The following is a 12,563-nucleotide window of genomic DNA, read 5'->3' as shown; positions in this document are numbered from 1 at the left end:
TAATAATAACAATAATAGAGCACGCGGTATCCTCAACCTGAGACTTTTGGCGCTTTACACCAACACAAAACTATAGAGAAAGAACATGACATCAAAAAAGAAATGTTTTCAAGGATTTCTTGAACACAGACAACGATTTGGATTCTCGGATGCTCTGTGGAATGGTGTTCCATACAGACGGACCAAAATGATAAAAGGACCTTGTTCCCGCTTTTGTACGAATGCGATAGCCAAACGGGTGGTGTCATTGGAGGATCGCAAAGATCGGGTTGTCGAATATTTCTTTAGGTCTTCTGTGAGATACGGGGGGGGGGGGGGGGGGGGCAGTGTTTATCTAAGGCACATGCTTTGAATTTGACCCTTTTCTCAACAGGCAGCCAGTGTAATCTTCGAAGGAGAGGTGTGGCAGAGTCAAACCTCCGACTTCGAAAGACCAATCAGGCAGCATTATTTTGGACCGTCTACAGCCATTGAGCGTATTTTCCGAGACATCAAACAACAGAGCGTTACAGTAATCCAGCTTTGAAAATAAAATAGAAACGACTAGTTTCTTGGTTACACCCTCAGAAAGGAACTGTCGAATAGGTCCAAAGTTTTTACAACCGACGCATCAATGATTGGATCATTGTCTTAATTTGGTGGTCCATCGACAGTTCTGAAGCTAAGACTGTTCCAAGATTTTTGACTTTGTCAACAATATCTATTGACACCCTCTCCTACTTTCAATTTCTTCTCCTTCCAAAATCTTCTGTTCCCTACATACATCATCTCCGTTTTGTCGTCAGTCAACTTAGCCTGTTCCTACCTATCCAATCCCTTACATCCAGTGCACTTTTTTCACATGTACTTATGACATTTTATAGTTCTGTTGGTACATTCAGATCCAAATAACTGGGTGTCATCAGCATATTGGTGGTAGAACAGGCCAAAGCCCCTGATAACCTTTGGAAGTGGATGTATCTATAGAACAAAAAGCACAGGTCAAGAACTGATCCCTGTGGGACACCACATTCCAAAGGAATTTGATCGGACTTCAAACTATTTACAACTACAATTTGTCGTCTATCTAATAAATAAGATTTAAACCAACTGAGTTCCGTACCAGAAATGCCGAAAGTTATTTCTAAACGTTTTAACAGTAGGTCGTGATCGATAGTGTCAAAAGCTGATGATAAATCAAGAAGGTTGAGAAGTGCGCAGGAACTCTTATCGATGATTTGAAGAAGATTATTTACAACCCGGACAAGAGCAGTTTCGGTCGAGTGGAGAAACATACTTCTGGCATCGAGCAGGAGCTAAAGCAAGGGGCCGAAGCAAATGGAGGAAACTGCTCAGGCATTATACGCCTTCTAGCGCTGAGAGAATAAAGGTAAGGTAAGGATGTTGACATGGAGATAAATTGCCACGACTGAAGGGAACTAATCAAAACTAAGTTGACGTTTTATGGAAAGTCGCATTATTCGAGTTGAATCCCTTGAAACAATAATTAAAGGGTATGGATATGACGCCTCTTAGGCGCTATTACGGTTTTTTTTTCATCATGGAGAACGCTGCGACCGGCCAGGTACTCGTTTTACAACTGAGTACGACGTGAATAAAGTGCCTTTACCATGAACAAAATTTTGCGCCTCTGCTTTGAATTGAAAATGTTGTACCATGCTGAACAAAAAAATGGTTCTGGATTCTATCCCGATCGGTCATTTGTTTTTCAACCTCCTACACTTATCACACCATACTGCTAAAAACAAAGCGCAAGTTTGGAAATTTTCAATTACCCTGATGTTGATACACAACTTTGATATAACCCGCATAGTTTCATAACATTTTTAATTAAACCTGGTAAAAGTCATGTTCTTGTTATTTGAAACATTTCGAACGTCTCTGATTTCTCCTTTGTAATAGAACAGCGCCATAATTTTTTCCAGCTTTTTTTTTCTCTCGCACCCTGGTATATATATATATATATATATATATATATATATTTATATATATATAAATATATATATATTTTATTTATATATATATTATATTTATATTATATATATACAGGGTATTCCAGAAATCGCGCAACATGTATGTTCTTATGATAATACATATAAATAGCAATTTTATAAATAATCATTATAGATGCTTAAATTGTTCACCTTCTGCATTGAAACGTGCATCGATTTTTGTTATAAAACTGTTTCTTGGAACCATTTAATCACACGGCAGACAGTAGTATAGTGCAGTGGCTTTTCTCTCTTAGACTGAAAATAGTTGAATTATTCAGCTATGGAGCGGAATGTTCGATTTTTTTCCAAACATAAAAAACAATTTAACTCTTTCTCGTATCATTAGTTTTTCACCAATATCTGGAACAACAAACAAAAAATTATTATTCTATTATAAATAAATCTTAATATCATATTGTTATTCTTACGTATTTTCATAAAAATCTACATGTTGCGCGACTTCTGGGACACCCTGTATATAATATTCCTCGACATAAAAACAAATAAATGAGTCAGACAGTTTATGTCAACTCACTTAATTCTATTTCCCTTTGTGATAACAATTCTCGACACACGAAAGCTGACAATTTGTCTACATAATGCATGTATTTTCTACCCTAAGATAAACTCCATAGCTTTGTACTTAGAAAAGAAAGTTGGCCATTTGAAAAACAAAACAATACAGCATCGAATTCAAAGCCTGCTTTGATGAATATTTCATTGTAACCCTTTTTTCATAGCTAGCGAAGTATAGACGTTTTAACCATTTAACTGCCATACTCTGGGAAAACACATATTTAAAACTTTGGTCAGAAAATCTGTCCTTCAAATATCGATCGATTTAAATGATCTTCATCTCGACAAAACTCTCAACCTGGAACCTCGTGAAGTCCCAGGTCTGAGAGTTTTTGCCAAGATGAGGGCCGTTTAATTCGATCAATATTTGAAGGACGAGTTTTAAAACCAAATTTTTAACTGAATACATGTATTTCCATAGTACGGCAGTTAACTGGTTAATGCATCTAACGATGTCTAATGGCAAATTGTTTTCTTAACTCCAAGCACAAATAGACAAAATCCTTTCGGTTGGTCACTTTGCTAATTGCTTTGCTTGGTAGCTCCATTTCAACGATATTATACTATTGAATGTGGTCAATTTGGTTTGATACGGTAGAGTTTCTGGAATATCATTTTTCTTGAATCTATGTGTTCGTTTTTTAAGCTATGAAATACTCGAGAAAAATGTGGTTTAAGTCATTATTGGTGTTGAGTTTAATTTCGTTACGATTCGTATTTATCGGTTACCATTAAAGTGAAGCTCTCCTGGCAATAAATAACGCATATCGTCAAAAAGACAAATTTAAGAGAAAATCTCCCGCAAAAAAAATGGAAAGCCTACCAGAATAATATACCAGAATTTTATGGAAACAAACCTGTAAAGACAATTAGGTTTCAAAGGTGTTAGTTATATTTAAAACTGTAATGTGTAAGAATATTTAAGACGGATAATAAAATATTTGACCTTTTAAGTGAGTCTGATAACCCAAATATTAATGTATCATTATTTTAATGAAAATACTCCAAAGCGAATGCAATATAATTCTCCATTACATAAATATTAAAACAAACCCGTAGCTGCATTCTGTTTTCGGCCCTACCAATATGTATACGAAGGTCCGTTTCCATCTTTATGTCAGCGATTAATTTTATAACAAAACAGAAAATCAATGCATTTTGTCTCAACTATTTTTTTTTTGTAAATGGTCATTGGTTTAGATAGGCCAGATTACGGCCAGCGGTAAAGTACATTAATTTATATAAATTAAAGGGAAAGAACTAGATAGGTGCGTATCCATTGAATGGTTCAATTACACGTGTCTTACAGGGTATTCCTATTATTTTTTGGATACAATAACTAGCGGAGAAACCGTAATATTTGCGGAGAAATAAAGGCTATTACGAACAGACAGTCATCTATATTATGACACAACCGTATTGTGGAAATCTTTTGAACCAACGGCGATCAAAATCGGTCTTGTAATAAAGTCTGTGGGTGTACGTGAAGGAATATGGCAACATGGCGTCTAACTCGCGATTCCCAAGGTTACATGACCTATTACGATGGAGACATCATTATGCCCTGGGTGATTTCTTAAATAATCATTTGAGTAAACAGGCGATAGAATTACCTTTATCCCCAAAAAACGTTTGAAAGTTACTAAAATATCAATCTGTAAAATGTTTTCTAATTTTTAGTTTTATCAGTATTTATGTGGAGTTGACAAAAATTTAACACGACTATAGGGAACAATTTTAACACCTAATCCTATTTTAAAAAATAGATTTCTAACAACAAACATGCGTATTTTGATATTCATCGTTTCAACCGTATTAACACTATCGGTGTGCCAAAGCGTTGGTCCCGTAACAATAAGAGGATTTAAGGATGTAAAAATACTAAAGGGGAAGGAATTCCTCGGAACGGACTTGGTTGTGATGGCTACAGACAGCAGTCAACAATGTCTACGTCTTTGCTGGCTGTACTCCAACTGTTCCATCGCCACGTTCTATCAACACCAACAACGGTGTCGTTTGACCAACGATCTGCCCATTGATATACAAGAGTCGTCGCTGAAAAATGAAGAAGCGATTACTTTCGACTTGAGATCAGCGACTATAAATAAGGTAGACATTTTTATTTAGGACTTTTAAAAAATCTATCGTGTAAATTTTCTTTAGATTTCTTTTAATCTGTCAAATTTGTCAGGTAAAAAAAGAGATTAATAAGATTTATCTCTATAGAGTAGAGTAAATAACATTTATATAGAGTGTTCCAGCTGATCATACATGCATAAATGCGCTCCACAATGTTGCATTCATTCCCTTACAGGCTTTATATGGAAACAAATTCCACTCAAATAGTGCAATGGTCTCTTTAGATGTCTTTAGTACTAACATCCTTCCGATATCCTTCAATCGGTTACTCATTCAGACTCACTGAGTAGACAAAAGTAGTAAAAGCACCAACCCAAGGAAATAATGTGAGGTGTTTTGCGATCACTGTCACACTTTTAGTTACTGATCACACCTAACATTGCCTGACTAATAAGACAAGACGCCGATGTGTAGTTTATATATATATATATATATATATTATATATATATATATATTATATATATATAATAATATATATATATATATATATATATATTATATATTATATATATATATAAAATAACTTTTAGTAAAAGTCTTTGAAATTAAAGAAAAAGAAGATGAAAATAATATTTAATGGGAATAGTAACCCAAACACATTCATGATTCGTGCTCATCAGTAAATTTGTTGAATGCAGTAAAATTGAGTGACTTCTCATTTTATTTTTGTTTTTTTAAAGTCTGTTTCTGTGTCACAGTCATTAGCAATATATATATATATATATATATATATATATATATATTATATATATATATATACTTATAAACATATACATTAATTTGTTACATTTATTATGATTAACTTTGATACACGATAAGGACTCCATTTAAACATCTATTAGGTGAGAATATGTGAGTAAAGAGTCTTTCCAAGGACCACATTGTACAATTTACAGCTGAATTCGAATATCTATTTGATCTACATGCCTATGCCGAGTATCTTACCACTAAACAAAAACAAACAAACTGAGTCTTAACATAATATCCATTATACTGTCTGTAGCCAGAGTCTCTTTCACACTTGATTTAATTAAATAGCTCACTCAAAAACACAACACAGGTGCCGTAATTTTGTTACCTCTATAATCTGTACAATCACCGACGGTGTTCCTATAAAAAATATTACGTTGTAATAATGGACACTGGACACCCTCTAAACATACAGGGTATCAGTTACCCCACCCTTCCCCCAAAATACATCGCTATTAAACAAAATAAGCTCACTAATTTAATCTTATTTTAAATTAATTTTTATATATCAATTAGCTCTATTTGTTTGACAGGAGCTAAAACGTGATTACTTTTTAATTTGTTTTAGGGGGGAAGACACCCTGTATATTGAATATAGTCTTCTCGTCATTTTAGCCCAGACTCTATGGCTGCGACCTGCGGAAGTGTGAGTTTGATGAACTGTGTGTTCCTGTTCTTGATCCGGATTCCTACAAATGTCTTCCTCTGGGTATGCTATATGCATTTATTTATTCATTTATTTTAATTTGTTTATTTATATGTATTTGTTTATATATTTATTCATTTATTTATTCATTCTGTTATTTGTTCAGTTAATCATTTGTTTATTTGTAATCAATCTTATCAAAACGGTTATATATTGGGATGAAATCAAAGCTGAAACTTGGAAGAATAGTCAACATTACTGGCATTGAAAATTTGTGAATTGTACAATTAATAAAATGGCATCATTCTTTTAAATTCCAATCAAATTTCATACTGCAGACTCAAAAACGAGTCACATTTATTCTTATATGAGAGTATTTATTAAACGGCATCCCCGTCCCTAATTTCAAGATTTAACCATTTTTATAAAACAGCCTTGTGCTGATGACGTTAATGGAAAGCTCTCACCCAGCAAGAGACAAGGCGATATCAAATACCATGTCAGTTATGATTTTTATAACCCCTCTTTCCACTCGGCAATAATTGGGTAGATAGGTCTGTTAGACATAGTGGAAACTGATTTGCGACAAACTAACATCCTGTTCAAAGAGAAGCAAGAAATTAAATCTTACTGGTCTTTTACGCTACTGAAACTATGATAATTTCGGCTCAATAAGTCTTTTCGCTCGGAGGGACAATTAAATTAAAAACAATTTGAAATTTTAGAGGGTTTCGATAGCTCAGTTTGTAGAGTACTTGCTTCTCACGCAAAGGGATTGAGATTATCACGGATTAACTCGATTTTTTTTCGGAATCCTCTGTCCACCAAGAAATGTTGGGTAGCTGGATCTGTTATATCTGGTGGAAAGTACTTTGCGTCAGATTAAATTAAATTGAATTAAATTGAGCTTTATATAGAGCAATATCCACTAAATGTGCTCAACGCGCTTTACAAGGGGCCCCTGGTCAACAGCAACATTTAACATGTAGGACGGGACATGACGCCTGTTAGGCGATATTGCAATTTTTCGGACAAATACAACGCTGTTAACGGCCAGGTATTCATTTTACACCTGAGTACGGTGACAGAATGTGAGTAAAGAGCCTTTTCCAAGGGCTCAACTATGCGCTGAGCGCGAGGCTCGAACCTAGGACCTTCCGATCCGAAAGCGAGTGTCATACTACTAGACCACATAGCCGCACAAATTGTCCAAATTGTAGTAAGCAACTGCTATTGTCCGTGTCACGATATATAAACCTGGATAAACTCCAGCTCCATGGTCATAATTTTTCTGAAGGACTACTTAAATTTAATTTTAAAATTTATCTTTGGTCAGGTTACAAGAAATGTCCTTCAACACCTCCCTCTGTCCGGAATTCAAACCCCACCAATGACGGCTTGTCCAAGATGATTTACAGATGCAAGGAAGGCTACGTCTCATCCGGATCTAATGACGTCACAACATGTGACCAGAAATCCGGCCAATGGTCATCAGTAGATGTTACTTGCACTTTCACCGACTGTGGTACTCCCCCTGTTGTAACAGGCGCCAGTGTGAGTATCTATGAATGAACTTGCATTGCGTTTGAATAGTTTAGTTATCTTTTTTGCTGCTGTTGTCATTAAATACTCTTGTTGTTGCTGTTGTTTGTTGTTGGGCATAATATAATGCATAATTCCAAATTGGTTTTTTTTCAGTTCTTATTCCCAGCACAAAATTGCAGTAAATAGGAATTTCGCTACGTTTCTAGAAGTGATGATCTCTTTGAGCATCTTAACAGTTGGACGCCATGATCAGACGATTCAGCCAAACGGTTCAATCATATATATATATATATATATATATATATATATATATATATAATATATATATATATTCTTCAATTTTCTTACATTTGAGAATAAGATAAACTCGGTCTTTTGAGGCTCTTGGCTCAAAATAATTCCAGACATCGGTCCAAAATCGTTTAATAAGATCAATCTGATACAGCGATACTAAGCTGCTAGAAGATCGGGACTGGAAAAAATAATAAACAAAAATGGATATAACAGCTTCAAAAAAGAACAAAATACCAAACACGGAACATTTCGGGCTCAAAACCCTTCTTCAACCAACAACAAAAAAAACAATAAAAACATAAATACCTTACTATATATACTATATGTATTTATGTTTGTTTTTGTTTTGTTTTTGTTTTTTGGCGGGGGAGGAGTTTGTTGTTATTGTTGTTGTTGGTTGGAGAAGATTTTGAGCCCGAAAAAATCCGTGTTTAGTATTTTATTCTTTTTTTTAAATATGTTATATTCGTTTTTGTTTAATACCAATCTGAGAAGATTGGTCACAATTTTGGTTTCAAATATTTCTCTAAATCTTTGACATATTCTTCTAAGTAGGGATAAACCAAGACATTGTTTTTTACTATTTTTCTATAAAATATCATGAGACAGAGTGGCTCAGCCGTATGGTTTTTGTTTCGTACCCGAAAAGTACCGAGTTCGACTACTCGCCGTGTTGTGTGGCCTTTAGCAAGTCACCTAGTTTTAGCTCACTTTGCGCCGCCATACTGCGGCTGACGCCTGGGTTATCCAGTTTTCCATTGAAATAGACCTGAAAGAAAAATTTCACCTTAGGGATGAATAAAGGGAATTCATTTTTGTTATAAGGGCATATCCGTTTATTCGTGCAATCAGAAAGCTATTGAGCATATGCATTTGCCGCCTAATTCAGTCGGAATTCATTTATTTAATTTATTTTTTTTATTAATTTGGGATATAACTTACTTTTTGTGTCTTATATGTAGTCTATAGGAAACGATTCGTTTCATGAAGCCCGGGTGGTCTACAGCTGTTTTGACGGTCACGTCTCGAACTCTTCCACCATGTCGATTACATGTCAAGCCAATGGCGAATGGACAGCCCCGCCAAACGAATGTACCCTGGTCACGTGCACGGAACCAACCAATGTAATGAATGGAAATGTCAAAGTCCTAGAAAGAGTGCTGATGAATGCACCAACCGATGATATCGAGACTGATATGGAGACCTATGGTGCAACTGCAGTGCATTCCTGTGATGAAGGTTGGCGGTGATGTGCTGTTGATTTTGTTGTTGTTATAGTATTTGTTGTTGTTTCTGTTGTTGTTGTTGTTGTTGTTGTTGTTCTTCTTCTTCTTCTTCTTCTTCTTCTTCTTCTTCTTCTTCTTCTTCTTCTTCTTCTTCTTCTTCTTCTTCTTCTTCTTCTTCTCTTCTTTCTTCTTCTTCTTCTTCTTCTTCTTCTTCTTCTTCTTCTTCTTCTTCTTCTTCTTCTTCTTCTTCTTCTTCTTCTTCTTCTTCTTCTTTTTCTTGAGTTACGATGGTGATAATGATAGTTGTTCGTGGCAGTAGTGGTCCGGGAATAATAATGGTAATGATAATAATAATAATGATAATAATAATAATAATAATAATAATAATAATAATAATAATAATAAATAATAATAATAATAATAATAATAATTAATCTTTATTGTCCAAATAGCAATTATTGTTAGGTTACAGCTCTTGTAATAGGGGAAAAGTAATTAAAATAGTAGTAATAATGGATATAATACTGATAGTAATGATGATAATAATAAAAATAATATAATAATAATAATATAATAATATATTAATAATAATAATAATAATATAATGATAATAGTAATATAATAATAATATATAATAATAATAATAATAATTATAGTAATAATAATAATAATAATAATAATAATAATAATATAATATAATAATAATAATAATAATAATAATAATAATCATATCATATATCATATATATAATAATAATAATAATAATAATAATAATAATAATAATAATTATAATAGTAATAATAATAATAATAATAGTGTTAGTGGAGGTAGAATGATGGTATTGGTTGTGGTAGTGCATGTCGATGCTTTGCTTTTGAGATGGTGTATTTACATTTGTCATAATATACATCGATACAGAAGTGGTATAACTGGTTACAGCGTGAAAAACCCGTACACACGTCGGCAGCTTGTATTTGATGAGCCCATTGGTGCTTTTCAGCCGAGAAAAATCGTACTTTGTGGAGCTCCATTGTAGAGAGTGAATATTATCTGGAACAGTTGTTTAGTTTCTATCACATATTGTTTGCAGCCAGGATGTCTAATCTTTCCGGCTTTGAAATGCCTAATCTTTATGAAATGTTGGAAATAGCTTTCCTACCAGGCTGGCAGTTTCAATGCCTTTTGACCGTCAAAATCGGTTTTAAAGGCATAATTCAAAGGATACAATGCTTCAAGCGCGAAGAAGTAAAAGTTAATGAAGTAGAAGAGCAGCTTTAATTTAATTCACAAATACAAACAATAATTCGGGTTTCCATTACATCTTTCTTTAATTCACATTTGAGAATTAATTTGAATAATCTATTCCACTTTTTCATTATCTTCAGACTTTATTTTTGGTCTTTTTTTTTTGTGTGTTAATTTACTTAAGGGACTAATGGGGGCGGGGGAGGAGGGGGTCCCGATAGCTCAATAAGTGACGTATTCGCTTGCTTCACTCACAAAGGGACCAACCTAATGTGAAATCCAGATTTTCTTTCTGATCCCACTGTCTACCTAGCATTTATTGGGTAGCTAGGTCTTTTAAATTATGCGAAAAATTATTTTGCGATAGACTAGCGTCCTATCTAAAGGGTAGCAAGCAATTGCTATTGTCCGCTTCACTCCTTAGAAACGGGACAAACTCCGGATCTATGGGCCTGGTGGGTGTGAAGGACTACTTTTTTACTACTTCTACTCAAATTATTCCGTTCTCTCTCACCACTTTCAACTTTCCTGTCACAAGTAGATGGACTGGACCGAAGCTAAGACTGGACACCATAGTTGGAATTTATGGTTCCAATCTGAATATGTGACTTATCGTCTCAGTTCAGTATTATGATGATTTAGAAACTGAAAGATGGAATTTATAGCCAGGAATATTAGGCTTTGCTTAAGTCACGTATAAACCCGCTGGACATCAGCCCGCTGTAGGCATGACATTGCAAACTTATTTTTAAAATATTATACATTAAACATTAATTAACCCATTCTCCAGGCATGTTACTACTAAGAATAACTGTTAGGTGAAATAACATACAATATGCATGTCGAAATGTACTCCATAACCAATGTGCGTCACGTTGTTTTATTTATTGTCTAATGGTCGATCATGTTGAAAATAGAAAACTCAAAATCATATTATTTTATAGATTTACATTGTGTGAGACCTTAATCAGCTACGAACTTACTTAATTTATAGAGCAAATGCTGGTTTTAAAGAAGGACACAATTCAAATGTCTAATAGTCGGTGATAAAATCAATACACTTTTCAACTCATCACAGAGTATATACGACCATCAACATGAATTATACATTATGTACATAGCTTTATGCTCAGGAAATGTCTTTTGGGTTCGTAAACATTGTTAGATATTAATCTTTATCTTCGAGATTCTGGAATAACTGACAATAGCAAAACCGGGGAGACAACCAGCTCTTTGTTTCAAGAACAATTGTCCACTATTTGAGAAAACGTCATAAAGCCGTCTTGCTTTATAGTTAGGTGGTTGCTTGAGACATGGAACGACTTTTTGATCTGCAAATACAATTTTATCAGATTGGTATGCCTTCATCAATTTCTACAAAGAAAATACACTCCCGAAATATTCTCATATTATTAATGTAAACCGGAAATAAAATTCATAACCCTACCTGACAATAAAAATCAACGAAAAAGGTCGGTTCAAATCTTAGATTGAAGAAAGATATGTGACCCATCGTCTCAAAACGGTATTATGTAGGAATGAATCGGACCTCTAAAAGTGAATATAGAGATAAAATTATGAGAAATAGAACCTTCCAGATTTTTGCAATGCGAGAAATACCATTCATTAGAAAATGGCAGTAAGCGCCTTCGTCTCATGAATTTCTTTAAACCTTTTTTTTGTGTGATCCTTGGGGTTTTCTAATTGACACGTTGTTTTTTGTTTTTTGTTTGTTTGTTTGTTTTTTGTTGTTGTTTTTTTTTTTTTTTTTTTTTGGGGGGGGGATGATTGTTGTTACAATTTGCTTTCTAACGTAAGCGTTTGGCCATTGACCCACTAAAATATCTCAAATTTTCCCTAATCATTCATATGCTACTGGATATTTTTTAAATCAAAGTCTAGAATGTGTTAGGATCGTTATTTTTGTCGCGAATAATACACTTGAAGTAAAGTTAACAAAACCATTGTGCATTTTTTTTGGATTAAGTCGAAGTAACAGATTGGTTTTGAAAGTTACAAGATATGTCATGAAGTGTTCTTTCTGTAAATCAAAAATGTCAAATTCCATTTCTTTTAGGTTACCAGTCCAAAACAACACCAGAATTTCGATCAGAATGTCAACAGGATGGTACATGGGAGTCATCGTC

General features: G+C 34.0%; 1 protein-coding gene across 1 annotated transcript in view; it reads left to right on the top strand.

Annotated features, from left to right (window-relative positions):
- Positions 1 to 4,352: 4,352 nt before the first annotated feature.
- LOC144962838 (sushi, von Willebrand factor type A, EGF and pentraxin domain-containing protein 1-like) overlaps positions 4,353 to 12,563 on the top strand; it is a 17,863-nt gene continuing 9,652 nt past the window's right edge. Inside the window, exons 1-6 of the mRNA XM_078896161.1 lie at positions 4,353 to 4,679; positions 6,076 to 6,169; positions 7,443 to 7,660; positions 8,908 to 9,184; positions 10,172 to 10,310; positions 12,450 to 12,563. The exon at positions 12,450 to 12,563 is cut by the window's right edge and continues 271 nt beyond it. Coding sequence (XP_078752287.1) covers positions 4,353 to 4,679; positions 6,076 to 6,169; positions 7,443 to 7,660; positions 8,908 to 9,184; positions 10,172 to 10,310; positions 12,450 to 12,563 — 1,169 coding nt within the window. The remainder of the gene's footprint in view (positions 4,680 to 6,075; positions 6,170 to 7,442; positions 7,661 to 8,907; positions 9,185 to 10,171; positions 10,311 to 12,449) is intronic.

This window comes from Berghia stephanieae, chromosome 1 (genome assembly GCF_034508935.2).
Source record: "Berghia stephanieae isolate SIO BIC M18660-M18661 chromosome 1, UCSD_Bste_1.3, whole genome shotgun sequence".
Classification (NCBI taxonomy): Eukaryota; Metazoa; Mollusca; class Gastropoda; order Nudibranchia; family Aeolidiidae; genus Berghia; species Berghia stephanieae.
Note: the sequence above shows the minus strand (reverse complement) of the source record. Positions and strands in the feature narration are given on the sequence as shown.